Source organism: Dama dama, chromosome 19 (assembly GCF_033118175.1).
Source record: "Dama dama isolate Ldn47 chromosome 19, ASM3311817v1, whole genome shotgun sequence".
NCBI lineage: Eukaryota > Metazoa > Chordata > Mammalia > Artiodactyla > Cervidae > Dama > Dama dama.
In genome coordinates this window covers 86,360,056-86,387,986 of record NC_083699.1, presented here as the reverse complement: position 1 = coordinate 86,387,986, position 27,931 = coordinate 86,360,056, and the positions used below count along the sequence as shown (strand labels likewise).

The 27,931-nt window shown below is 43.0% G+C and overlaps 1 protein-coding gene across 2 annotated transcripts; it reads right to left on the bottom strand.

The window, feature by feature from the left end:
- Positions 1–4: 4 nt before the first annotated feature.
- CLDN18 (claudin 18) lies at positions 5–26,275 on the bottom strand. Of its 2 annotated transcripts, none has more exons than XM_061168004.1 (5): positions 26,056–26,275; positions 5,339–5,503; positions 4,614–4,731; positions 1,863–1,973; positions 5–851 (listed from the first exon to the last, which is right to left on the bottom strand). In XM_061168004.1, the coding sequence occupies exons 1-5, from the start codon at positions 26,273–26,275 to the stop codon at positions 680–682; spliced, it is 786 nt and encodes a 261-aa protein (XP_061023987.1). In that variant the 3' UTR covers positions 5–679. The 2 variants fall into 2 exon arrangements, with proteins under 2 accessions (XP_061023987.1, XP_061023985.1); XM_061168002.1 differs by lacking the exon at positions 26,056–26,275 and adding an exon at positions 16,217–16,624.
- Positions 26,276–27,931: the final 1,656 nt, after the last annotated feature.

The following is a 27,931-nucleotide window of genomic DNA, read 5'->3' as shown; positions in this document are numbered from 1 at the left end:
TGACAGAAAGAGGACATGCAGTGGGGAGTCCAGCAGATGTTAGCAGAGGTGGAAGTGTTGGTTTCTGCCAAGTGAAATCCCTTTGGCTCAAGTAATGTTAAAGATCACAGTGTAAGAAAACTCAGATAATGAACTGCAGATATGATAAATATCCCCTTTCCCTATTTCTTCTTCAATCAGTGTTTATTAGTAGCCAAGTGAGGGCTGGGGGTGGGAGGGTAGGCAAAAATCAAACATCAGAAAATGATGTCATTTGATTGACTCATTTTTTCCTTTCAGAATTGTTCTGGGGGATGAGTTGGGAAATAGATCATCAATGGGCTATCGGCTAGAAGAAGGACGGACATTTTGCCTAAGTGATCTAAGTGATTGATAGGAATTCAAACCACATTCTATCATCAGATTAAAAAGGTTATGTCAAAAAAAGAAATAAGAGGACTGGAAGATGTGGGCTGTAGCCTCTAAAGCCATATGATAACTCAGCTGTTTTGTGATGGAACATTTAGAGACAGAGACATGTAGCCAAGACCATCTGGCCTCACCACAGGGGAAACCAAGGCTTTCTAACTTCCAACTGTGAGTCAAAAGGTATGGGAAATCAAGGTAAAATTCCTTGTTTTGGGGTGAGATCTCGTTGAGGGGTTTCTTCTGCCCCTGCTTGGGTGACTTGTGGGGAGGGCTACACGTAGTCATACTTGGAAGGGTGAGACTGTCCCTCATCCTCTGTGCGGGCACCCCCGTCATATATCTTCTTGTTTCTGGTGCTGGACTCAAAGCCAGTGCTGGCTTTGAAGCCTCCAGGCCTGTAGGCAACATTGTGACCTGAGGCGTGGTAAGAGACGGCTTTGTAGCTGAAAGAAAAAGAAACACTCTATGACCAACTAGAGATGTATTTGGTAGCAGGACAAATTACCCGTTTTCTTTAGGATGTCTGACTTTTAGCACTGAAAGTCCAGTGTCCCAGGAAACCCTTAGTCCTGCGTAAACTGAGACTGCTACTGTTTTGGGCTTTGGAACACTGGCTTTTTAGCCTCTGCAGTGGAGCAGAATTTCTTGCTTTGTATTAGAGCTGGGGGTTAGTGACCAGTGAGTTCCATCTGTTCATCAATTCAGATGAAGCTGAACCAGAAACAATGTTCAGGGGAACATGGTTATACCAAAGAATCATAGAATTTGTAAGCTGCTCAGTACGTATGAGCAACCCATCTCTGCTAATCTGCTCAGTATGTGGATGAGGTAACAGAGGCTCAGAGAAGGCAGATGAGTGGCTAGAGGTCACAGGACTGGTGAGCAGGAGAACCAGATGGAGCCAGGGCTCCCAGTCCCAGTCCCAGTGAGAGAAGTCCAATCGGTGTTCTCAGCAGCAGTGCTACTAACATTTTGAAACCGAAAATCTTTGTTGTAGGGGCCTGTCCTATGCTTTGCAGGATGTTTAGCAGTATCCCTGGCCTCCACCCACCAGATTTCAGTATCACCCAACCCTCCACTCCAGAGCAATAACAATAGAGAGTCTTTAGATGTTGCCAAATATCTCCTGGGGACTAGGGCAGGGTAGGGGGTGGGGAGAGGTGGAGAGGTGGGTACAACTGATCCCAGCTGAGAATCATCGAGTTACAGAATACTGGAGTTGGGGGATAGCCTAGAGGGCTGTTTCATTTTTCCTTCAATAGCATCACTTCTAAATCTGCTCAGGCCGACATATTCCTGTTCTGTTCTTTAGGCTTCCCCATAAAAGATAAGGTTCATGATACTTCTGTAAATAGCATTCTTCTGTATATGTATGCTGATTGTTCTGGCTGCAAATCATATGTTAAAATGGACTTAGATCAAATGTCTGATTACATTGGGATGGGGAGACTCACTTGGTTTCCTCAGGGGCCAGACCCCGGCAAGCGATGCACAACAGCACACCCCCAATCAGCGTGAGACCTCCAGCGACCCATCCCACGAACAGAGCCGCACCAAAGGTGTACCTGGGTGGGGAGACAGTGGCTATGAATGTGGCTGACTCTGCCCGGGCTCTACCCTGTGAATCTGGCCATACTCATCCTCTTGGTCCCCACTTTCGGATTCCACACCTACTCCAGCCCGCCCCTGAACACACTGTCCTTTGGGTCACAGTCAACTGAACCAGGTGCTCTGAGATCATAATTGGAAATGAAGCTACTCAGCAAAACAGTTGTGAGATTCTTATGCCCCTAACATCACTCAGGCATAGGATTCATTGCGAGTCTCTAATTTCAGAGAAACACCTTAGGAAAATTCCACTTCTTCCCTATTGGCAAAGGGAAGTGTCTTGAAGTTTTGGCAAGAGAAGTTCGAGTGATATGGGATCAGTCTCAAGTTATTATTTCAGAAGGAATTTTGGTCTCTTGAGTTCTTACTGTGGACCAAGAAGCTTTCATCATCTCTGACTCAAGTAACTCTGGTAACCATCCATGCCAGTAGGAGCATGGATGCTGTTTTTTGAAAGACCTAATGAGAAGAGACCATTATTTCTTCATTCATTTTTTTACTTACTTGGTCAACAAGTATTTATTGATCTCCTACTATGTGCCTCCTACTGCCTGGCACTGGGACAGAGGGGTGAACAAGACAGACACAGACCATACCCTCATGATGCTTCTGTTCCAGCCCACACTGAATTCTAACCTGTGGAAGTCTGACTCTAAAACTGGTGACCTTCTCCTTGTGAATTATATCCAAATAGGATTATCTGAGAACAAAAATCTCTGAAGTTGCCTGTCCAAGAGACATGGGCAGGTTCTAAGGAGATGATATAAGAGAGCAATGGTGGGCATTAGCCCTGGATCCCTGGTAGTAGGTGACATTTCCAGGCAGGGGCAGTGACACTAGGCATCCAGATACTGCAGACAAGGTGGGCTCTTCTAGGTAGGGTGACCAACCATCTTAATTTGCCCGTGACAGAGAAGTTTCCTAGGATCTGGGCCTATCAGTGCTAAAAGTAGGTATGTCCCAGGAAAACAGTGACAGACTTTATTTTCTTGGGCTCCAAAATCACTGTGGACAGTGACTGCAGCCATGAAATTAAAAGATGCTTTCTCCTTGGAAGAAAAGCTATGACAAACCTAGACAATGTATAAAAAGCAGAGACATCACCTCGCTGACAAAGGTCCATATAGTCAAAGCTACACTTTTTCCGCTAGTCATGTATGGATGTGAGAATTGGACCATAAAGAAGGATGAGTGCCTAAGAATTGATGCTTTTGAATTGTGGTGCTGGAGAAGACTCTTGAGGGTCCTTTGGGAAGCAAGGCGATCAAACCAGTCCATCCTAAAGGAAATCAACCCTGAATATTCATTGGAAGGACTGATGCTGAAGCTGAAGTTCCAATACATACTTTGGCCACCTGATGCAAAGAGCTGATTGATTGGAAAAGACCCTGATGCTGGGAAAGATTGAAGGCAGGAGGAGAAGTTGGTGACAGAGGATGAGGTGGTTGGATGGCATCCCCGACTCAATGGACATGAGTTTGAGCAAGCTCTGGGAGATGGTGAAGGACAGGGAAGCCTGGTGTGCTGCAGCCCATGGGGTCGCAGAGAGTCAGATATGATTTAGTGACTGAACAACAACCACCACCCAGGGAAACCAGGATGAGTTGATCAGCATGCTTCTTAGTTGTCCTTGTAGTTAGGAGACCATGGGAGGACTGTACAGGAGGATGAGGGCATATTATGGGGATCATATCTTTCCCATTCTTAAAACAACACAGGAACACACATGGTGAATGGAGTTCCAGGGAGCCAGAGAGTAATGGATGCTCACACTCATCTGTCTTCCATGATGGTGTTGCTGGAGAAATACCAAGCATATCCACTCCAAAGATGATGGGTCACTTAGGTATAATATTTACATGGCTCTCCTAGAAAAAGATCTTTCTCCTTCAGGAATTTGCTGCTGCTTCTTGCTATGAAATACATTCCTTTGAAGTGGCTAAATGAAAACAGGTGTTGGAATTCCTCTTGCATCTTTGTAAAGTTCTACTCTGCTTGCGACACCAAATTACAGTGAGGTTTCATCTCCCTCTGCTAGGCTGTGACCCCCACGAGAACGAGGACTTTGTTGTTATTCCAAGAACTCAGAGTGATTCCTGGCGCACAGCAGGTGTTCGATACATTTGTAGAATGAATGAGTTAATGAATGAGAGAAAGAGCAGCCATACAAGGAAGAAACATCACTTCTTCACCTATATTGCACCTCACTCATTTCTATTCTAGCTTTTCCCTGTCCCTAGCTGGGTTCCTGTCACTGACTGGAGATGTGGGGTGATGCTCATTTACATGCTTGGGTTAACAGTGCCTGTTTCATTGCTACCACAATGGGGCATGTGTAAGAGTGTTAGATAAATACTGTGAACTGTCGCTGTATTTCAATGGAAATGTCAGATCAGCCTCAAGTCATATCACCAAGGATATTTCACTGAAATGAAGTTTATGAATTTACAGATCATTGTTGATTTATGATATGGCATGGTTGCCTCTGATAAATTTTTGCTATTTCAGGCGCTGACAGTCACATTAGGCATATGTGCTTAATCGGATTTTTACAACAATGTTCACTGAGAAATACTGAGTCTAGATTAGGAGGTTACCTGGTCTGAACGGTCTGCACCATCCCCCCCATGCTGGTGTACATGCTAGCTGTGGACATCCAGAAGTTAGTAACCAGCATGTTGGCAAACACAGACACTCCAGCGATCGCACAGAGACCTGCAAGCAAAGAACAAGAAGACTCTGGAGTCAGCTTTAAAGGGATTACATTGTTTGTGAGGCAGTGTATGCTTACATGAGTTTAGATGAGCAGGTTGAAGAATACTCCATTCCTATAACAGAATGGTCAAATCAAGCACTGATTACTGAATTCTCACTTTGAGTTGGGCTGTCTCTTATTTCTACTTGTGGAAGGATAGGTGTGTGTGCAGAGAGATTTTCCATCTCAGGACAAGGGGTCAATAGTATAAATATTAATATTTGGGGCCTGGTCCTTTGACAATGTCAAGGGCTCTTCCCTTAAAATCATTTTGTAAAGTCTCAACAAAATAATGCCTTTAAGGATAGAGTCATGTGACTATCTTAGAGTTGAGAATCTCCTATAATGAGGTGAGGCTGGCAGCTAAGAGGGACCTTAGCACTCGTGGTAATTCTGTAGAGTGCAATTGAGGCTTAATCTCAGATCTTGAAGCCCACTGTGTAAAGCTCTTACCCATGTTCAGACTATGCTCAGTAGAGAGAAGCTGTGTTTTCTCTGCCAGAATGATTTTGCTTTGACATTCTCGGATGTGATTCTGAAAGAGGGATCCCCAGGCTCCTTGTTTACCTCCGATGATGAACATGATGCCAGAGGTGAGTGTCATTTTGGCTTTGGCGGAGTCATCCATGTTGCCGATACGGATGCACTTTAGGGCAAAGATTGCCACCAGGAGGCCAATGACGCTCAGGATGATGCCCACGATCATCAGGGCTCGCACCGCCTGCAGCATGGCTGTGGGACAAGGGGCGGGGCACAAGCAGACAGTAAGACCACCTCGGCCAGATTGAGCAGGCTCTGGTTTAATACAACAGAGAAACCACAACCAACCAATACCAAACTTCAGAGAGGCAGAAAGCCCAGAAACTGTGAACCTCGGCCTTGTTAGGAGACACGAAATTGTGGAAAGTGCAAAACCATCACTTACACTCCCCTCATGGATGAAAAACATGCATGCAGATGTCTATAGAATGAGAAAACTATGGACTGTTGGAGCTGAGAGTGTCAAGGGAATTTAGCTATTAAGAATATTAATTATTAATATTTCATCTCCTCATTTTAAAACCTGATAATCTGTGTTCCAAGAAGGGGAAATGGCTTGAATAAGGTGACATTAAAGATTATTGATAGAAAAAATTATTGATAGAGCTTATAGTAAAACTGGGTTGCTTTATCTTCCAATTCAAACATCTTTCTTCTCTAGTCTTTTCACAGGGGCTCAGTGATTCATAGAGTTGTGTCCACTTCCAGAAAACTCAATTTAATTTATAGCCTATAATGGAGCGAAGTCACTAGATGATATACCAAGGGCACTGTATCATTGCCTCTTCCCAAAGGGACTATTAAGGTCATGGTGAGCTGTATTTGGGGCCTATATAAAAAGATGATTATATCAATCTCAGGTCTTTCAGCACAACCACAGTTTATCAGCAGTTCCCTTTCTAGGAATCAATGGAAGTTCTTTGTCCTCTGGGGACTCTCTTGCAGTGACCTCCCCTCCAGATACTTCTAAAGTGGTTTCTAGTTCCTCCTTAAAGTGCAGTGAGTGTTAGCAACAGGTTTTTACTGAGTGAACCCCCCCTCCTATGACTAGACATAGGGATGACAATAATTAACAGGTCTCTGCCCTCATGGAGCTTATACCCAAGTGGGGAAAGATGGTCTTCAAACATGTCTACTACAAGCACAATGAACTTTACAAAAGGAAGACAAATGAGTTCTTGTGTCTTCTAGAGGGAGAGGCCACTAGGTTGGCTGATTCTGGTGGAACAGAACTGAAGAACCACATGAAGCAAAGCAGAAAGCTCTGTCCTATCCAAGTTGTCATAGCCAATTGCTACTTTTAATTGAAAGCTATTAGAGAATTTTCAGACATTAAAAAACTGAATCCATATTTTAAAAGCCCTATAATGTAGGTAATATTATTTAAAGAAATAAAAATTCAGAGGTTAAATAACCTGCCCAGACACACATATCAAAGGAAAAGCAGAGCTGGGGTGCAAACCTGGAGCTATCTCAAAATAGTTATTTTCCCATCACAGTACATTGCTCTGAGGTACTTTATCCTAGAAAAAGAGGCAGAGTTCTGGCTGCCAGCAAGGTACAGGGTTCTGTAAACTCCTAATAGAATGTATCCTTCAAACTTGGAGACTTGGCCATAAAATGTCATCCTCTGAAATGGATGCTAAGAGTGTATAAAGGAATATTCTCCAAAAGTCATCTCAGGGAATTACCTGCCCCAGGAGAGTATTTATAAATGTGACTCTCAAGACAAGGAAGCCCTGGGAGAAATTCTTTCCAATCTCTTTGCAAAGATTTCCATCTCAAATACGGCCAATATCCATGGAACTGCCTGCTTATTCACTCTAAGATGTGTATCATAAAGCAATTTGTCATGATGGGAGAATTGGCAATCAATGAAAGATACTGAAAAGAGAGGTAGATCATGCAGAATTCATTAAAGAGCCTCCTGCTGTGTCTGAGGAATGGAGTCCTGGGAACTTTCTCACCAGGTAGGGAGATGATGGAAACCAGATACTCTAGTTCTATGCCATTGACCCCCATTCCCTTGATTCTCTCCCTAAGAAAACTTCTGATTTTAACTTTGCTTCCTTGCTGGGAAGAGATTTCTATAGGCATCCATCATCAACCTTGGTCCTGTTAACAACTATATTCCCAGGGTAAATGTGTTGGTTTACAGTGTGGATCAATCTTCTAGGATCTGACCATTCACTGCTGGGAGAACTGATGAACATTGGCATCTTGGGCTTTCAGCTTTCTGATGCTAGTGTCATGGTGACCCCAGGAAGCTGAAAAGAACTCATGAGGGTTTAAGAATGGCCTTTGGATCTACTCCTTAAGAGGGCTCTAGCATGTTACCTCCATTTTCCAATGCCTTGCCCAATGGCTTTGTTGGCCTCACACACACTGGGAACAAACACCCCATCCATTCCCTCACTGGCAAATGCAAGCATGTGTCATCTACTCATGTATTCATTTACACCTTTGTGTATTCATTCACTCAGCATATTGGTATACTCTCATAGTCATATGTTAACAGATTCATTCACTCACCCATGAATTCATTCATTTATTCATCAAGAAATTTTTAAGCTCAAATTCTCTGCCAAGCTCTTTCCCATGTGCTATATGAGGAATAAAGTTTCATAAGAAATAATCACTGTCTTCAAGCAGTTTACAACCTGGGAAGATTATATTTCCATTGGAAATACTGAACCTTAAATGTCTTTTCACCTTGGAAATACCTTGGCTAAGAAATCATAATAGAACTACTTTCTGACGTCACTCATTGTGTGGTTCTAGTTCTCTCTCTCTCTCTCTCTCTCACACACACACACACACACACACACACACACACACACACGCACACACAATCAAGCTTCAAAACTGTGGTTCAAGAAGGTTAGTTCAGAAGAGGACATTTGTGGGGAATCCCCAGACTTCAGGAAATATCCTTAGGGCTCTTCTGTTTTTGAATGTTGCTACCAGAAAACCAGACATATGAGAGGAGGAAGACACATTGACTTTCCTTCTATCTTGTCCCCATGGGCCTTTTATGAACTTCAAATATACTCAGAAGCCTATTTGAAGTTGTAATAACTGCTCTTGTTCTGATATCTTAAACCTTAAGCCATTCAGAGAACAAAATCTCTTTTCCATTTTGGGAAGCACCTGGCAAGGCATCTGGTTAAAACAACCAAAACTCAATCAGCCAACTAACCAACCAACCAATGAACCAAACAATATTAACAAAGTAGAATAAGGAATGTCCCTTCCTCATTCTATGAACGTCATATTTATCCTGAACAGGGATGGGGTCACCGAATCTCTTTCAATTGAGTGGTTCTAGTATTTAGTCTGGAAAATATATATGTGCTGTGACTGTGGCTGTGGCTGAGATATGTGGTCTACCCTGGGCTTGTTGGACTAGAAGGGATGGTGATGCCCGCTGGTGGGAGGTGTTAATAAAAGCTCTGGTCTTGCCTGATGTGGACAGCAGCTGCTGCTGTGTATGCCACAGGAGCCCTTGGGTACTGTGCCCCAGTCAGTCTGTTTTGGCCAGCCTTTGCCTTGGGCTCTCAGATGCCCTCTTGCCTCTGCTGGGTCAGGTTAAGGTCAGAAATAAGACCTTATTTCTTTTCTGCTTGCTCTTGATTTCTGGATTTCTGATCAACACTGGTACCTGTTTTGAATCAGGTCCACTGTGACTTTGAGCTCCTTTTTATTTAGAATCTCCTTCTATGGATAGGATTAGCTTACTCCTACCACTTTCTTTTAGCCTGTAGTTGGACAAAGACAACCCAGTTTTATATTCTGAGGAACCACCGTCAGAGCCAAAACTCTGAACCTGGACGGATGAATTAAGCTCTTCCTTGCTTTGGAGACCCCTTGGGGAGGGGTTCTTCTGAGGGTGGGGGATGTGATGGGGGTAGTTGCCAGAGTGAGGGACTATGTTCTTTATTATTCACTGCTAGATTCCCTATGTTTAGTAATGACCATGGAGGTGCATGGTGGTGACTGGAAATTCCTTTCCATCTGGAAGACTCTACCATCCAGAGAAATGGCTCCCGAAGGAGGTACATTTCTCTTTTAGCTACTCTGTGTCTTATTTGATATTCTGAGCAAGAGGCATAGGCTTATCAACTGATAACAGGTGAGTCAACGGGCTCTATAGACTGATTCCCTGCACTAAAGGTGTGACTACAGCATTCTTTTCAATGTACAAAGACATATTATCAGAGCTGAAGGGTGGGCAGGATTCAGAGCTGACAGAAGCAAACAGAAAAATGGGAACTGAATGTTCCTTCCCTGTTGCTATATGTCTTATTCTCCCAAAGTAGCTATGAACTGACAGGCAAGGTGTCTTTGGACATGGTTGCCAATCCTGGCTGTACCTTAGCATCTCCTGGGGAAACTTTTAGATAAATATTTATGCTTTGCCCTGATCCCTAAGAACTTTCATTTAATTGTTCAGTGACATAAAACTGCAAGGAATAATCTGGGCAAAAAGCCCTCAAGAGGGCATAGGAAGAGGTACTCAGAATGTGGAGCTAAGAGGAAAGTTTCTAGTAGCTGATATCGCTGAGCTGGCTGGAGGGTGGGGGTGGGGCTGGTGAGACAGCAAGTCACCAAGTGCCAAAGCCTGGACATGGAGTCTTCGTTGGGATGGGGAGGGGAGATGACCCATATCTTCAGGCACAGCTTGGCCTCAGATTGGAGGCAGGTAGGTCTGGTGGAGGAGTTCAAAGAGGGGGATCCCAGAAGAGGGAAGTCTGAGGCCAGACCTTAGAGGAAAGGCCTTCAGAGCAAGGTGGGAGGGCCTCGATTCTCCAGAGATCCTGGGGAACCCATGTGGAGGTCTTAGGCATCTCATGAGATCCCACAGACTTCATGATACCTAGTGAGTGTCATTAGACAAGTCTTTTAACCTCACAGAAGCCAAGTCTCCTCAACTCTGGAGTGGGATAGAGAGATTTCTTGCAAAGAAATGTTGTGAAGATCAGATGCTGCTTGGTCCCAGCATAGAATTAAGTCAGGATCTATAAGATTCGGTTTCTTCCCCTTCCCTAAAAAGAAGCTATTTTTCCATAGAGAACAAAGTAGTAGTTACCAGTGGGGATTGACGAGGGGTAATTTAGGGGTAGAGGAGTGGAGGACATAAATAGGCTACAAGGATGTAGGGTACAACACAAGGAATGTAGCCAACACTCAGTAATAGCTGTAAATGGAAAATGATCTTTAAAAATTGAATAAAAATTAATTAAAAATAAGACAATTTAAAAAAGTAGTTATCTCTCTCCAACTCTACATGGTTTTGGCTTGTAGTAACCGTGTACAAACTTGAATCCTTTCATTTGATAAAATACAGTTGAGGGTTTGAAAAAGCCATGTGTGAGAGAGTGTGAAGGGCAGGAGTGGAAGAAGATTTGAGAAGAGGAGGAAGAGAAAGGCCTGGACCAGTGTAGGGAGGAGATCAGGAAAAGTGGGCTTAGGATCTGGTGGGCAATGAGCAGGCTGATGCAGTGTAGGTGCGTTCTGTCCCTATTGCCTTTTCACCTCTAAGGTGGGCTCCAACTACATAACTCTGACCATGTATGTTCCCACAAAGAAATGATGCCCCACCGCTGACCAATTCATGCTAGGGTGTGATGCCCCTGCTATCAAATTAACAAACTTGGGACTTCTTTGGTGGTCCAGTGGCTAAGACTCCATGCTCCCAATGCAGGTGCCCAGGTTCAACCCCTGGTCAGGAATTAGATATGATATATTCTAATTAGATATTGTATGTTCTACATTTGGAATTAGATACTAATTTTCAATGAAGATTGAAGATCCCAGGGGCTTCCCAGGTGGTACAAGTGGTAAAGAACTTGCTTGTCAATGCAGGAGACATAAGAGACGCGGGTTCGATCCTGGGTCCAGAAGACCCCCTGGAGAAGGGAATGGCAACCCACTCCAATATTCTTGCCTGGAGAATCCTATGGACAGAGGAACCTGGGGGGTTACAGTCCATGGGGTTCCAAAGAGTTGGACATAACTGAAGTGACTTAGCACACGTTTCTCTGGCATACATGTTGCAACTAAGAGTTTGCATGCTGCAACTAAAGATCCTGCAAGCTGCAGTGAAGACTGAAGATTCTAAGTACCGCAGCTAAGACCCAGTGCAACCAAGTAAATAAATAAACATTAAAAAAAAACCCCATAGTAACAACCTCTACAACCACAAGCTGAGGAGGCATCCTGATTCCTGGGTCTACATAGTTTTGAGAAACAAGAAGTCAGAGCAACAGCCTCCTTTTACACTGAAGGTACAGGTTCTCTTGGGCTTTGTAGATGTGTTCTCAGTTCTCTGTGGAATCTCCTTCAGATGTGCCATAATGTGTATACATCAGATGTTTGTCCACATACTTTAAAAATCATGTTTGTGCTAAAACATGTCTCTTTTTTGAAGAAAGGGAAAGCAGCTTAACCCAAATCCAAGAGGTTCCTCCAGATCTCATTTCAATTTTACAACTAACTTATACTAGCTCTACCTTTCAGGGCCAATTTCTTCCACTGGACATTGAGGAAAGACATGCTGGTTCCACAGCATCAGAAGTGCTAGACTTTATGTGAAACACTAGCTAGTAGTAAGAAGAAATGAACAAGATAGTTCCTTTTGAAAAGATACATAAAAGAGCAGTTTCAGATTTTTTTTTCCTTATGGATTTCAGATTTTGTGAGACTGTTCCCCGGGTTAAATATGGTTTCCTTAAACACCCCCATTGCTGTGTGTGTCAATATGATTGACAGGTTGATGGGAAACTCCCTAGCTCTCCAGGGGCTGTTGTTTTTGCACACTGAGGTAGTAAAGGGAAAATGCAGTCAGTTGTGTGAAAAAAAATCAAGACCTTCAATGCCTGTGACGGGGCTGAGAATCAGTAAAGAGCCCAGAACACAGGGGGATGGGGGGTGGAAAGGAGATAAAAAGGACCTTAAATAAATCTTTACTTTAGATATTTAGATTCATAAAAGGCATCTGACTTTGGAGAAGAAAAAAACCTGGAAGATCAAATATCCTAACTGAGAGCTTTGGGTGGTATAGACATGACAGTAATGATTTAATGATGCCAAGAGCCAGATCTTGTAGAGACTTTTCAGAAGATCCAGTGGTTAAAACTCAGCACTTTGAATGAAAGCAGGGAGAGTTAAATCTCTGGTTGGGCAGCTAAGATCTCTGGATGAGATCTTACACAAGCTAAGGCCAAAACATAAAAAGAGCCACATCTTGTAAACGGGTCACAGAGCACCTTTACACAAATGCCTTCCTGTGAGGCACTGCAGACCTAGAGAAAGCCAGGTCAAGAGATATAGGTGGCCCAGCTATGCCCTGGATCCCAACTCATCTGCTTCTAACCACAAGATCCTGCTACAGCAGCAAATTCAGTCCTAAATTTGCAAACATGTTATAGAAAACATCACTTGACTCTGATATACCATCATGGAGGCCAGAAACATGAGTTTGCCAGGCTTTTGTCTCCTCTCCATCCTGTCCATTGACAGCCCTTTGCTGTTTCCTCCCACAGTCTCCAATCTCCAGGGAGGGGAAATGGGAATTAGTATTTTTATAAGTATCTTTATACTTAATATTCTTGATTGTGCACTGTTAATGACATTACTATCAATGGGTCAGAGTGCCAACGCACCCTCTACTTTTATGTGCTCAAGCCTAGACCAATCCTTTCAACCATAAGGAAGCCCCTTCTAGCTGGAACTAGTGTGGGCAGGAAAAGACACAACTTGAAAGTCTTTCAGTCTGTGTTCATAGCCTACTTCTGCCATCCTATATCCATGGGAACTTGGGCATGTTACCTTGCCACTCTCTCTGAGCCTCAGTTTTCACTTCTGTAAAAATAAAGCTAATACATATTTCCATGTATTATTGTGAAGATTAAACTGGAGAGTTTACGTGCAGTCCAATAAACCATAGCTGTTTTCACTTCTGGGCACTGTCTTTGGAGAATTGCATGCTACACTGGCTGTTTGGAATCCAGTGCAGAGAATCCTGGGCTATAAATTATACAGTGCTGGTAATATACAGGTAAACAGTCCTGGTACCACCACCATTTACCTCATTCATCTCTCTGTAGGTATAGTACAACTAGATGAATGGAATTAAGTTACTCTATGGCTGTCAGTTCCAACTAAATGTGATACATTTTTATCAGATGAATGAAAAGTGAGATTTTTGCAAGTAAAGAGCAAAGAAGAATTGAATAGTTGGTAGTTGTGATTATGATGATTAAAGCATTAAAATGGTATCTACCTCATGCCTTTACAGCACTTAAAGCCTTACTTGTCTGCAGGAGGATAATATTCCTCCCTGAGTTCTAGGTCAAAATTGAACTCTCTGCAACCTTCCATTTTTACCTTCAGGTATTCCTCCCAGCTCCTCTGCTTCAGATGTCTCTTCCCAAGGCCCTTTGTCAAGCTCAAGAATATGCTTTCAGCAACTGTTTCTGGTGGCCGCATCCCCTCCAGGCACTGTGTCCTGGCTGGTTCATGTTAATCCTTTCAACCCCCTTGGGAGCACCATAAGTATCCACAAGCCATCCTCTGGCCTCCTCTCTGGCTTCTTCATTGCCTTATGATCCTGCCTGCAGCTTTTGAGGTTTTTTTTTCATAGTCTTTTCCTCTTAGTAATCCTCCCGCCCTTCCCTTACCTCAGTCAGTTAGCCACATCTTAAGTCATCAAACAAATATTTGTATTTCAGGATGCCAGTCTGCACTGTAGTCACTCCTGCTGCATTGAGGACTAGCTACTCTTAAATCCACACTCTTCTCCTTGGCCCCACATGATTAGTGACTTAAAGTATCTCTTTTCCCACAAACTCAGTCCCAGGAAACGGCTTTCCTCGCTTTTGGTGGGATGCATTTCTGACGCAGACAGGCAGGGCAGGGGTTCCCTCTCTGAAGGGAGAAGTATGGGCTGGGGGCAGCAGGCTGGTAAGAGATGGGTCACGGAAGGAAGGTGAGTGACGCTGGAGGTGTGTGTCAGGCTGTCGCATCTGCACCTAGTTCAGCTGAGAGTGAGGGACCATGGAAGGTGTTTCCAGGGAGAGGAGAGCAGAGAACTGGAAGCTGGTGACTGAAAGATTCTGCCTGACCTTCTGCCATAGTCAAAAGAGCAAACATTCTAAGGAATAAAGGATAGAAACCAGAATGCGAGAGGTTAAGAGTGAGGAGGGAGGGATGGGAGAAAAACTTTGTCTTTCAGTTTGATCGTCAGTGAGCTAGGGAGAGAGAGAACTTGACAACGCTCTGAATCAGGAAGGTTTTCCAGGAAAAGATGATATAAGCATGAGTGAGGAGGGAAGATGAAAGAGGCAAGAAGGGGAGGGGCTGATCAGCAGGGGTGGCCAGACAGGAGGGGGCAGGGTCCTCAGAGCCCTAGTGGAGAGGCTGGTCTTGGACAGGTGAGAGGGAGGGAGTCTTGTTCGCAGAGAGTAGACTGTTGATGGGCTGAGGAGAGATTCTGAGAGGGCTTAGGGATGATGGGATCCCTCAGTAGAACAGGAAAAACAATGAGAGTGAGTTCTGACCATGTTGGAGAGTGGGGCTATTTGGGATCCTCATATGTGGAAAGATACAGAATGAGCCAGAGATTGATAATGTGTGATGGGGTCCTGGGAAGAGGTAATTGAGCTGAAGTCATGGAATGTCATGCCTTAATTTTGAATACAAGTTCATTCTTACTTTTTTATTTAATAGTTAAAATTGGGGGTAGCTAGCAACTCAACAGTCCATGGTCTTGCATCTCCTCCCTTCTGACCTTTGCCCTGTAGTATCAGCCCCTCTCTGGAGCTTCCTTCCCTCCAGCCAGCCTCCCTTACTGCTTTATCTGTCAGTGATCAGTCTGTTTCACAATACAAGTGGCTTCTAAAGATGGAATAAACACCCCAGTTCTACTCTGACACCCACTTTCTATTTCTTTCTGCAAAATGAGATAATTAATTGAATTGCTTTTCACAATTCAATTTCAAGGGCTTTACAGGCCTTGCAGTTTCCTGCAAATTTATCCTCATCTCCCTGTCCATGAGGTATTTGTTTCAGAGATGCAAAACCCTGGTTTCCTTTCTTCAACAAACTCACATCAGGGCCACTCTTTGGGGCCACTGATTAGTCTAACCTTTTATTTCTTTCTTTGCTTTTTTTAAAAAAATCAAGTAGAGGTCCCATAATATCTAGGACGCAAAATTCCTATGATTCCTATTTGAACCAATTATCTATTAGAAACAAGGATTTAGCTGATATCATCTTCAGGGGTGAAAGGATATCATTTATAATTATATTTATATTCTGAGATTATTATAATTATTATAGTTCTGTAATTATATTTTGACATGCATTGTTTTTTAAGAGTGCACCCGAGAACCTCTCAACACAAATGCAGAGAAAGGATATTTGTAATTTAAAGGCAATATATACTTTATGGCTCTGACTGAGACTCTGACTTCTCAAAGGAAAAATTAACCAAGTTGATAATGAAATTATATTAACTCCTGATAAACTTTTTCGAAGGTAAGAAAATATTCACCATCCTACCTAGCCCCAGGTATGTGCAGGCAAGAGCAAGTCACACGCACATACCTGCACACGATTACTTTCCTGCTTGAGAAATATTGTCTCTTCTAGTACCACGAGCCACAGCCCCTTTGTTCTCATGACCCGCTTTCTCACTGGCGATTCCTCTGACCAGAGTGTAAAATCTTGGATGTTCTCCCCTAGGTCTACATAGCCCTCTTTGACACGGGGCCAGCTTCTCCTCTTGCACCTCTGATGGGAGCCAGTGCTGTGAGGGTCCCGCCCCGCGCCCAACTCCGAGGTCCCTCCTGGCCGCGGTGAAAGCAGCAGCCGGCTCCCGGCCTCACCTGCGCCCACGCCTACCTGGCAGGCCCAGGATGGTGAGGTAGGACCGGCACTCGGTGAAGCCCGAGCTCTGCTGCACGCAGCTGCGCCAGAGCCCCTGGTACTGGAACACGGCGGTGACCGGGTTGTCGTATAGGTCCTGGGTGCTCCACATGTCCATCTCCGTGGCAACGATGCAGCCGGCCAGGCCCAGGATGGACAGCAGGAAGCCCACCATTTGGCATCTGGTGGTGGACATGGCCCGGCTCGCCGTCCTCCCGCCCAGCTGCCGCCTGCGTCCTGCCGTGCTCCCGGGGAGCTGCTCTGATCAGATGGTTTTCCTCGGCCCTCTGTGTTTGTTCACAGTGTTTTCCTTAGATAGTTCAGTTTCACTCTTGGTTCAAGGACATTATTTTTTCATTTGTTAGGGAAGCAGCCCCAAGAGGCACTTGTCTGGGGAGCGGCACAGGCCGGGTTGGTTTGAGGGCGCGGCAGTCTGAGTGGACCCCCGCCCCATCCCGGCTCGGGGTCTGCCCCCGGGGAGAAGCGCAGCTAAGACTCGCGTTCCTCCACCCCCACCCACACACACAAGCCTTCCCTGAGGCCCTGTTCATCATGGGAAACCCGTTCGACTGACCTCACTTAAAAAACATGGCCCCAGAAATCTCCGTCTCACACCAGACGTTTTCTCTTCACAACTGGTAAACTGGTAAACCACTGACATCTTTCCATTTTGATCTTACAGAAATGGGTAGAGCAGGTATTAATTATTCCCACCCATAGTTTTGCGGGGGAGGGGGGTGGTGAGTCAAGCAAGGTACAAAGAAGTTAAGGTACTTGCCCCCGTGTCTTGCACCACAGCTGCTTAACTTAAAAGATGGCAAAGGTGGAAGTCCTATCTCAACTTCTAGTCTGGGACTCTTTCTGTTTCCATATGGAGTGACTGGGGCAGGCAGAGTTGTCCCCACTCTTGAGAACAGGTGGCCAGATCCTACAGCTATACTCTGGGTCTGCAGGAATTGGATCTAGGATGGGAAGAAGCAGGGCGTTGTGTTGACAGACATCTCACCCTTTCATTCTTGCTGCAGGAACCCTATGAAGACCATGTGGCAAGCAGACACAGAAGTTCCACAGAAGGCCATGAGGAGGAAACAGGCAGGCTGGACCAGAGACCCTGACCTGGTTACTGAGAGGCCTAGCATCTGTTCCTGACCCTGTCCCTAACATGCTGTGTGCTGGGTGATTGGGGCAAATGGCTCCACTTATGTGGGTCATGGTGTTTTCATCTGTAACATGGACAGGGTAAGCCGAAACACTTCAGAACCCTTTCAGGTGTCATACCCTGTTCTCGTCTACATTTTGCAAAAGAATCTTTACTATAGTTGGTCAAAATGTCAGGAATTATGGAATCACTAAAACAGAGACTTGGCCAGAGATCAGCTGGTGTGTTTTGTCTACATAATTTGATTTTAGAATTACATTAGAGAATTGATGGACCTGCTTCTTCCTGTGGGTGGTGTGTGTCTGGTGTCTGAAGTCAGACACATTTTAGCGAGATGTTCCTCGAATCTGGATGTCAAGGCCCTGATACACACCTATACCCCAATCTCTAGCCTATATACATTCTCCAGGAAACAAGCCTGTGCATCTGGACATTTCAATGTTATCTTGGGTGTACCCAGTCACCACTCCCATGGCTTTATTCCCAGCAAACACAGAAAGCAGATATGCAAAGTCTCCCCTCTGATTTGAATGGAGGCAACACTCCCCTCAACCGCACACCTTGCTTTAGGTTCTGTGATCAGGGTTTGCACGGTAAGAAGAATGAGCCAGAAAACCCCCAAAGAAGAGAGTAGGCAAGAGTTATATGACATAGGTGAAGTCCTGTTGGTGGCTCTGTAACTCCTGAACTGAGCTACAAAGCTAAAAGGTGGGGAGGGGGCAGCTAGAAGAAGTGACTCTGGTCTCCGCTAATGGACAGGGATTGACCAGTTAGATTGGAAAGTGTTGGAATAATTCAGGAAAGATTCTGCCACTGTTTCTGTGGACAGAGCTCATTTCACTCGCATTTCAATTAAAAGTTAGGCTTTTTATTCACAAAGAGATTTATGAGAGTTTGGTTTCCAGTTGTTCATTTTATGACATTTGTTTACACCCTCACCCCCATCATTGACCACCCAAATGTAGATTGAAAATGGCAAAATTAAAAAGAAAAGGTTATTTTTTTTTAAAAGAAAAGGTTATTATAGTTACCTAGTATCATTCATGACAGTTTCTCCTCTCACTTCCCTATGAAAATGTCTTTATGCAAAATTTCAAGACAATAAAAAGATATTCAGGTAACAATGAATTAAGCTTTCTTTCTTGTTTGAAATGGTGACAGTGACTTTATATTTTTGGAGGAAAGAAAAGTTAGTTTTAAAGGATAAAGTAAATCTCCCTCTACTTAGGCAAACTATTGAATGAGTAGAGAGGGATTCTAAGTGTACACACTTTAAAAAGTATGAAATAAGTATACATTTATATGCGTGCAAGCTCAGTCGTGTCCATCTCTTTGTGACTCCTTGGCTCCTTTGTCTATATAATTTTCCAGCCAGGAATTCTGGAGTGGGTTGCCAAGTATTAACTTGCTTTAAAACATGTGGAAAATGGGATTTTTCACTTCCTGGTGAGTTTTCTGTGCTCTAGAATGAGTGGACTGCTGCTTTAGCAGTCACTGCTAAAGAGTAATTGGGGGTCCACAGAGGAACATCTGGCTTCCTTGTTTATGGCAATTGGCTTTGTTAAAATATATTAAATGCATCTCTAATGATAATGACAATTCATGGTCTGATTATGATAGTATATAATAATAATGATAACAATCATTATTAACAATAATGATAACAATCAATTAACATGATCTCATTGTGTTTAACAATAATGGGTCTGTTTCAACTTTGTTTAATCACTTTTACAATGGAGCAAAAAATTTTGCTGACTTCTTGAGGGGAATCCTCCCTATATTCAACTTTAAATATGATTCTGGTGTTGCCATTTCAGATTGTACATTTTCAGGAGCTTATGTTATTTTACTGATATTGGAGAAAACATTTCCCCTAACTTTTCTTTACCTTGTTATAGGAATATTAATACAATAATATCTATGCTAATTAGGCAAAATGGCAGTCAAATATCAATATAAAATATTATAGCTAGGAATATGGGAGGAGTTAAATTAGTGTTATTAGCAAGACAAATGATTGATATATCCATTGATTCCTTTCTTTTAAAGTATTAACACACTTTATAGTCTTAACTTCTGACTCCACCTTTTGGTGCTCATAATAGAAAACTTAGAAGCGGGAAAATGTTAACAAATCTTACTCATAATTTTAAACCCTAGACAAAATATATGGCATACTTTCTTTTTAATCTATTTTCTGTATATATTTTTTACATAATTAAGAGATCATACAATTTAATGTTTTTCTCTTTTCACTTAATTGCATACAGATACAATTAAAGTACTTTAAACATTGTTTAATATATTTAATCTTAAATATTTAATCTATGAGTATGTTAGTATTTCATTATATAGAAATGCTGGACTTCCCTGGTGGCTCAGACAGTAAAGAATCTGCCTTCAATGCAGGAAATCCTGGTTTGATCCCTGGGTCGGGAAGATCACCTGGAGAAGTGAATGGCTACTCACTCCCAATATTCTTGCCTGGAGAATTCCATTGACGGAGTCGCCTGATGGGCTACAGTCCATGGGATCACAAAGAGTCGGACACCACTGAGTGGCTAACCCTTTCACTTTCATATAGAAGTGCAACTATTCACCAAAACAGCATCTATTCTTAGATAATTAGACTTTACCCCTCCCCCAGTTTTTTGTTTGTATGAAAAACAATGTTAATGATGAACATTTTTCAGATGACTCTCTTGCCAGCATTTCTGATTACCCTTTTAGGACAGATTCCTAAGAGAGGCATTAAGATGTCAAAGGGTATGAGGCTTTAAAAAAACCTTTTTTAAAAAAAGTTTTTTATGTAGAGGCAGACTTTTTTCCTATGAATTTTATTCCTAGTAAACAGCATTTGAAGCATTAACAGCATTTGAAAGATCTTGTCTCACTGAAACCCTTACCTGCTTTGTGAATTTGTTGTTATACATGACTGCATGTTTAAATTTGCATTACTTTGATTATTAATGAGCTTGAAACTATTTTTTAAACACATATTTGTGGAGTGTTTGTTTTTCTTTTTCGTGAATTATCAGTTTGTACTTCTTCCTGATACATTTACTGGAATTCGGCATTTTTTCTATCAACTTACGTGAATTATTTGTTAAGGATCTTAATATAGTGTTATGATTACTAAAAAGATCTTTTCACATTGAATATTTGCTTGTTAATTTCTTTTTTGTGGTTTTAGAAAAATACTGTGTTTTCCATTTATATGTTCACAGTACCTGGCACATAATAGGTGCTTAATAAAAATCTGTTAAATGATGTAGTAAAATGAGTGCTCTTTTCTATGCTTAGGAATTTATTTTCCACTTAGAAATGATACTAGAATTATTTTAGAATTTTAGAAAATTTAAAAGTGTCTTGTGTATCTTTATATTTAATTAATCTGGAAACTATTTTGGTTTGTAGTTTATGATTCATTTTTTTCCCTCAAAAAAGCTAATCAATAATTTTTACAGCATTTATCAAATAACTTTCCCTTTCCTCATGCTTTGTAAAACCTCCTCTACCTATATTAAATTCACATATATGTCTTCCTAATTTTAAACTTTGCTCCATTCACCTGTGTCTATCTTTGGGACAAAGCACACTTTTAATTATCACAGCTTTAGAATTTGGTTAAATATCTGGCAGAGTTAACTCTCTACTTTTCTATTAATATTATCCTTAAAAAAATTAAAAAATTAATTTCATCTGCTTCTTCTTATAGATAACTACTTTGCCATGCTCCCAAGGGAAAACTGTCACTAGCATTTTGATTAGAATTCTTGTAATATTATTCTTACAGGCTTAGGCTCTGCAAAACATCTGCCTGGGTTTGAATTCTCAACTGCCACTTATTATCACAATGTCAATGGGAAAATTCTATAACCCTTTTGTGCTTCAGTTTCCTCATCTATAAAATGGAGATAATATCACCACTTACCTCACAGAGTTGTGAAAATTAAAGTAAGTATAAGGTAATTTATGTAAATTTATATAATCACTAAATTAGATTTAAAATATAAATTAACATATGCTAATTTCTCAAACCAATGCCTAGGGCAGAGTAAGGTCTCAATATGTTTTATTATTGTTATAATACAATTAGTTAAATATAGTATTTATTATACATTAATTAGAAAGAAATTCACATTTTTATAATATCCCTATCTAGGATCCTGTAGTATATATTCCTTTTTAACTGATGTTTAAATTTTCCTTAGTAAACTTCCTTTTTCAGTTTATTCTTGCCTAACATTTAAAGATATTATTCCAAGTGTTTAACACATAACACTGTAGTGTGTTGCCTCACAAAGAGATTTAAGTTATTTTAATTCTCTTAATACACTACACTCTCTCATGCCACTGTGTCTTTTCCAATAATGTTTCTCTCTCTCTGAAAAACTTTTTACCTCTTTGTCTTTCTGGGTAACTCATACATGTCATAACTAAGTAACTCAGCTCAGCTGTCGTCTCCTTTGGGAAGTCTTCCCTTCCCTCATGTCTACATCGTGTACCATGTGAGGCACTGACTATGCTTTATAACAGTGGTTCTTAACTGGGGCCGCTTTTGCCTCCAGGGGATATGTGACAAGTCTGAAGACATTTTTGCTGTCTCAACTAGGGAGGGAAAGGTGCTGCTACTCCCATCTAGTGGGTGGAGGCCAGGGATGCTGCTATTTAGCAGCGGAGAACAGCACCCTACAAAAGGAATTATATGGCTTAAAGTATCAATACTGCCTAGGTTGAGAAACTTTGCTTTGCAATGGTGTGTTTATCCTCTGTCTCTCTTTTAGATTTCTGAGCCTTTCCCCATGTGCAGACAGCTTGGGACATAGCAGGTACTCAACAAATGCTTGTTGAATACATAAATGTTCTTTCTAGTGTCATGATTTCTGTGTTACTGAGTTTTAAAATTTTTTACTTTTATTTTTTTGTGTGTGTTACAGTTATTTCCTTATTACTTCTGTGTATATGGGAAGACCAAAGGCTTTACTCTTCCTTCCTATCCCTGCCCAGAGGGGACCTTGTCTAAACTCGGTCAGTCCAGGAGAGGGTGGCTGCCAGTTTTGGTTTTAGTGAGATGACTTTGTCTAGGAAGGTTGACTGTCAGTCCAGAACCTCGCGTTTCTCTGGAGGGTTCAGTTGTGCTTGACTTCTTCCCTCTGAGCCTAAGTATCTGTGTTTGCATTCTTGGGAGTGTGTAGCTTCTCCATGGAAATTAAAAAATTCTGTGCTTTCATTTCAATGGCAATGGAAAAAAGTTAAAGCAAGTATGTTCCAGACCCTCAGGCTGGCCACTTATGGTCTAGGTTTATGTTGGTATGAATGATCATGTTTATACCACGAGTCAGTGAAGTGAAAGCCTTAAATGATCCATGAACAAAGGGTTCATTCCAGCTCAAATAGAAATGGAGTCAGGGGAATTTCCCCCACCTTGTGGCACTGGTACTATGACTCATACACCCGTGCCCCAGTGGTCAATTCTGCAGGAACTTCACCAACAAGTACTGCACGTCCTATTTTGCACAAAACTGATTGCAACAATTAGTGGTGGGTGGCACAGTGGTAAAGAATCTCCTGCCAATGCAGGAGACGTAGGAGATTTGGGTTTGACCCCCTGGGTCGGGAAGATCCCCTGGAGTGTGAAATAGCAACCCACTCCCTGGTGGCTCGGATGGTAAAAAATCTGCCTTCAAAGCAGGACACCTGGGTTCGATCCCCGGGTCAGGAAAATCCCCTGGAGAAGGGAATGGCAACCCACTCCAGTATTCTTGCCTGGGAAATTCCATGGACAGAGGAGCCTGACTTGCTACAATCCATGGGGACACAGAGTCGGACATGACTGAGCACACACAGTTGCAAATACACGGCGGAGAACTTTTCCTCCCCAGATCCCAGAAGTAATCAGGTCAATAGTCTTAGAGCCACATTTCAGAAGCACCGCATCCCAACCTCACCTCAAATGAACAAAACCATTGCAAAAAGCATCACGTCACAGATGCCTCATCACCGTAGATAAGAGAGGACAATTCCCTGATGAAGTGGTGGCTAAGGGTGAGAGATGTGAGTACCTTGAATTTATTAATACCACTTTGTAAAACAAACTCATGTGAATAGAGAATCTGCATTAATAATACTAAAGTCAAAACTTTGAGAGAGGTAAAATACAAAATTGAACTGTATCTTTGTCCTATTAAACTCCAAGTGAAAACCAATAATATCCCTAACACCAAATGAATGTTGACATTTGGGTTTATTTAGTGGTATTTACATTACAATTGCAAATGTAGTTTTGGTTCCTTGTATAAAATTTATGTGCATTAGGAATTTAAATCTGTTGTTATACATGTCCATGTTAAAGTGATGTAAAATGAGTATAATTGAAATCAATATTGAAGGGCTGCAAGAATTTTTTTCTTTTAAAACAGATTTCTACAAAATTCTTTTTGAAGAGTACTTCTCTGAACTATCTAGTGGTAGAATCTTCACATATGTACACACACAAAGGTTCTAAGAGAAGGCCCTAAAACAGTTTCAGTACGGCCCCAGTTTAGCTCTGTTAATGTGGGCAAGTCACTTTGACTCTCTGAGTCTCCATGTCTTTACTTGCAAAATAAACATGGGGCGGTGGGGGGGTGGTTGTTGACAGCTGTTGCTACTCTAGGACGCCCCCAAGACTGCAGCCTAAGTCTTAGCTAAGAGGTGAGGCTAGGAAGGTGCTTTTGCACTGGGGATTTCTGCTTTGTGTCTGAGAGCCATGGGGCTCCCTGTGAGGGCTGTGAGCTGGGACTTGGGTTCAGGTAGGACATAGTCTGAGCCCTAGCTCTATCTGCATGTGACCTTGGGCAAGTTACCCCAGTTCAGTTTCCTTGTTTCTAAAAGAGTGGTAATGATAGCATCAAGTTCATGGACGGGGTGGCTTGTAGAGATTACACAAAGTACTTCAAGGCAATTGTTGGCTCAAGTGCTAGTGCCTGGTCTGCCATTGTTGTTTGCGATTTATGAAGCTGTAGGACCCCTCAGGTGTCACTTGGGTGCTCTGCCTCAGTCTGACTCTCTCCTTCAGGGCCTCTAGCTCTGTGTGGACCCAGGCCCATGAACTGAGGTCTCTGAGAGAGCAGGGGCATTTTGCATTTGAGTTGAGGGTGAATTCCAAGGGCAGATGGTTAGACCTGGAGCTCAGGATGGGTCAGCAGGACATAGAGATATGGGAGTGGCTCACCTTTCTCCAGTCCCTGGAGGAAGGAGATCCCACTGAATCAGTCACTGGAAACCCAGGGATCTGGCTTATGTTCTTATTTGTATACAGGCCATTCCACTCTTAGCCTGGCATTCAGTGCTCTCCACCATCGTCTCCATATAAATCCTCTTTTCCTACCAAGGTCATTCCTTCATTTTCTCCTGAGTAAGCCTCAGGTGGAAGTACCTTCCTGCCTTTGCCCATGTTGTTTTTCCTACTGTGATGCTGCACCTCTAACTCATAACTACCTTTCAAGGGTCACTTGTAGGATTTCCTTCCCACTGGGTCTCTTCCTGAGCAAGTCATCTTTCTCTCATCTCCTGCAGCACTAGCCCTCTATTTTCCTTACTTGTCAGCTTATCATACCACCCTGGTGTGCACTTTCACATTTTGGGGATGCCAGGCCCACAGAATCCTGAGGCTGTTTTGAGCTCTCCATCCCCAAGTGTGGAATGTATGAAAGACCGAATCACTGTGAGACAGAGTCTTCACCTTGTAACTTCTGTGCAGGCCTAAGTCTTGGCTCTGCAACCCAGTGAGAAATTCCTGGAGTAGAAATCCTAGTATCTATTTCTGATCCTCCTTACTGTGCCCACCTTACATCATTGTCTGTCTCCAGACTTTGATGAATATTTATGAAAGAAAAAAAGAACTAAGAAATAAAAATAAGTGTATTTTTTGTCTTACTCTGATACCTGAGTGAAAGACACTTTTGACAATCTCTGCTCTTGAGGTTTGAAGTTTTCTTTGTTAACATGACCCATCTGTGAAGCAAACAAATCCTTGTGCTGCTAATAGGCCAGCCTGCACTTCACAGCTGTCATTCCTTTGTCCTGCATGGCTGAGCGCACTTTCTACAAGGTTGCTTTGTGCAGAGAGAACCCAGAAGCTGGTTCCATGTGATCAATACATTTTGGAGGTCAGGAGACACAGACAAGGGGCGGGCCCATCTGGTGTCCCCCAGAGAAACATAGCACTCAGTTCTTTTCCTCTGCCCACTTTCTGTTGCTGCTCTGTGCATAGGTGCCCTAGAACCTGGGACCAGGCACAGAGGGCCGGAAATGGAACTCCATTCAGGAAATTCACCATCCCCAACTCAGGGAGGAGGATCTGGGACTAAAGGAAGGAAGTGGCTATGACCTGGGCCTCCTGAGTCCTGAGCCTGTGGGTGATTGAGACTTGTGTGCAGTGGAGTTATTTAAAAAATGTGCCGGTTGGGTACCACCTAGTTAGGGATACAGGAGCCCTACCAGCTCCAAGAAGCTCCCTGTCCCTGTTTCCTGCACTTCCTGTTTCCACCTCAGTGGTGGGGATTGTTGCTTCTCCCTCCCCAGTGGTCCCTTGGCGGTGCCCCAGGCAGAGGTGGCTGTATGCTGTTCAGCTCTGTCTGCCCACATCTTGTCAGGTACCAGTCCTTACCTGGCAGCCCCAGCAGGGTGAAGTACCCCCGGCACTCGGTGAAGCCAGAGCTCTCTCGGACGCAGGAGCGCCACAGCCCTTGGTAGTTGAATACAGCTGTCACTGGGTTGTTGTACAGATCCTGGGTGCTCCACTGGTCCATGCAGGTGGCGGCGATGACGCCTGCAATCCCGAGCAGTGAAACCACAAACCCCAAGCCCTGGCAGGCGGTCACGGACATGGTGGGGTGCAGAGCTGACACGGAGTACCACTCGACAGGGGGACAGTCAAGTTCTGAGAGTGCTGAGTGTCAGGATGGAGCTTTCTTAGAGAGGCTGGCACACACGTCACCGTGGACCATGTAAGGAGGTGGGGACTCAACAGTGCCACCTGGGCCCGCCCCGCACGCACCTTTATCTTCCCAAGTGAGATAATTTCCACAACATGGTACCAAGAGCCATTTGTTTTCCACCATATGTACACTCTGCTCACTGTTTACCTTTTGAGGGAGTTTCTTTCCTGATTAGCCAGGCTCCCCTCTGTGGAGGATAAAGCGGGAGCAGAGGGCACTGCCTGGAGGACCCAGCAGGTTGGCTGGGGAGGGCTCCCGGTGGCTAAGCCACACAATACTTGGAGATGCCAAAGGAATGGATTTATATCTGAATCACTTTTCTGCACAGCATAATTAACACAACATTGTAAATCAGCTCTACATCAAATAAAACAGTGATTGGAGATGAAAGGGCTTTATCCATGTGGCTCTCCCAAGGTACTGCTGCTGCTTTACTTAAAAACCTAGGTAAGGCAGGTTATGGGGCAGCATGAAATACAGCTGATTCTTCTTAACCACTGTTATTGCAGTCTATACAGTTACCAGGAACACTGAATTAGCGAATACAGAATCATTGCCCCCTGAAGGAATACAGAGTTCAGTTCCTGTGAGCCTCAGGTCATATTTTATCAATCGGTCAATACATAACTTTGTTTTATTGGGGTTTCTGCTTAAAGACACCTTATTTAATGTACATTGTTGATTCATTAACATTGAACTCATGACCAATAGCACTAGAACTCGTGCCTAAACAAAGTTCATCTAATATATCCTTTTCTCTGTAAAGCACATCCCAGTCTTCTTGTGCTTGGGAGCCCTAGCCAGCACTTCAGTACTATGCTTGGGCCATTTTAAATAAAGAAATCACCAACAAAAAGCACAAAGATCCATTTTAAATAAAGAAATCACCAATAAAAAGCACAAAGATATGAATAAAATGGCACTAAAACTATTGCAAGAAGGGCATTTGTTTATGGGAGGAGCTGAAACAGAAAGGCAAAACGTTGTCTTGTTCCACCTCACCTAGGAGCATACACATCCTACCACCCACATTTTCTGCCCTATGCATACATACATGTCCAGTGATGACTGAGGAAGCACCTTGAACACTGATTAAAATCCATTTTAGGGAGCAGGTGAATGGGCAAGTATGAATCTGCAAAGAATCAAATATAGTTATTTGATAGAACTGGGTAGTGAATGGGGTCAAGCTATTTGTAGCTTTTGTGGCACTGACCCTGCCTTCAGCCCAAAGACCACAGGGGAGGGAAGATGGCAGAGGAAAGTTTCAGGAAGGCACTGGGCTCTGGAGCCAATAGCCTGGGTTCATCCTCATGGCACTGCTGACGAGCTGTTAGAGGCAACAGCTACATCACTTCACCTCTCCTAGCCTCATTGTGTTCATCTGTAAAATCACATAATAATAATGATTATCTCCCTGGGTTGATTGTAGCTTAAATGTGGAACCCTAAACTCAGAAAACAGCAAATAGTAGTACGGCAGACTGATGGCAACATAATTAAAAGCTTTAGTGATTGACTAGTCACTTTCACATTGTGTTTCTTC

Excerpts from the sequence above, each read along its gene's own strand:
- CLDN18 (XM_061168004.1), bottom strand. The coding sequence starts at position 26,275 with ATGTCCGTGACCGCCTGCCAGGGCTTGGGGTTTGTGGTTTCACTGCTC. Across the intron at positions 4,732-5,338 it reads CATCATGTTCATCATCGGAG|GTCTCTGTGCGATCGCTGGA; the intron begins GTAAACAAGGAG and ends CTTTGCTTGCAG. Across the intron at positions 852-1,862 it reads CTGGCCCCTGAGGAAACCAA|CTACAAAGCCGTCTCTTACC; the intron begins GTGAGTCTCCCC and ends TTTTTCTTTCAG.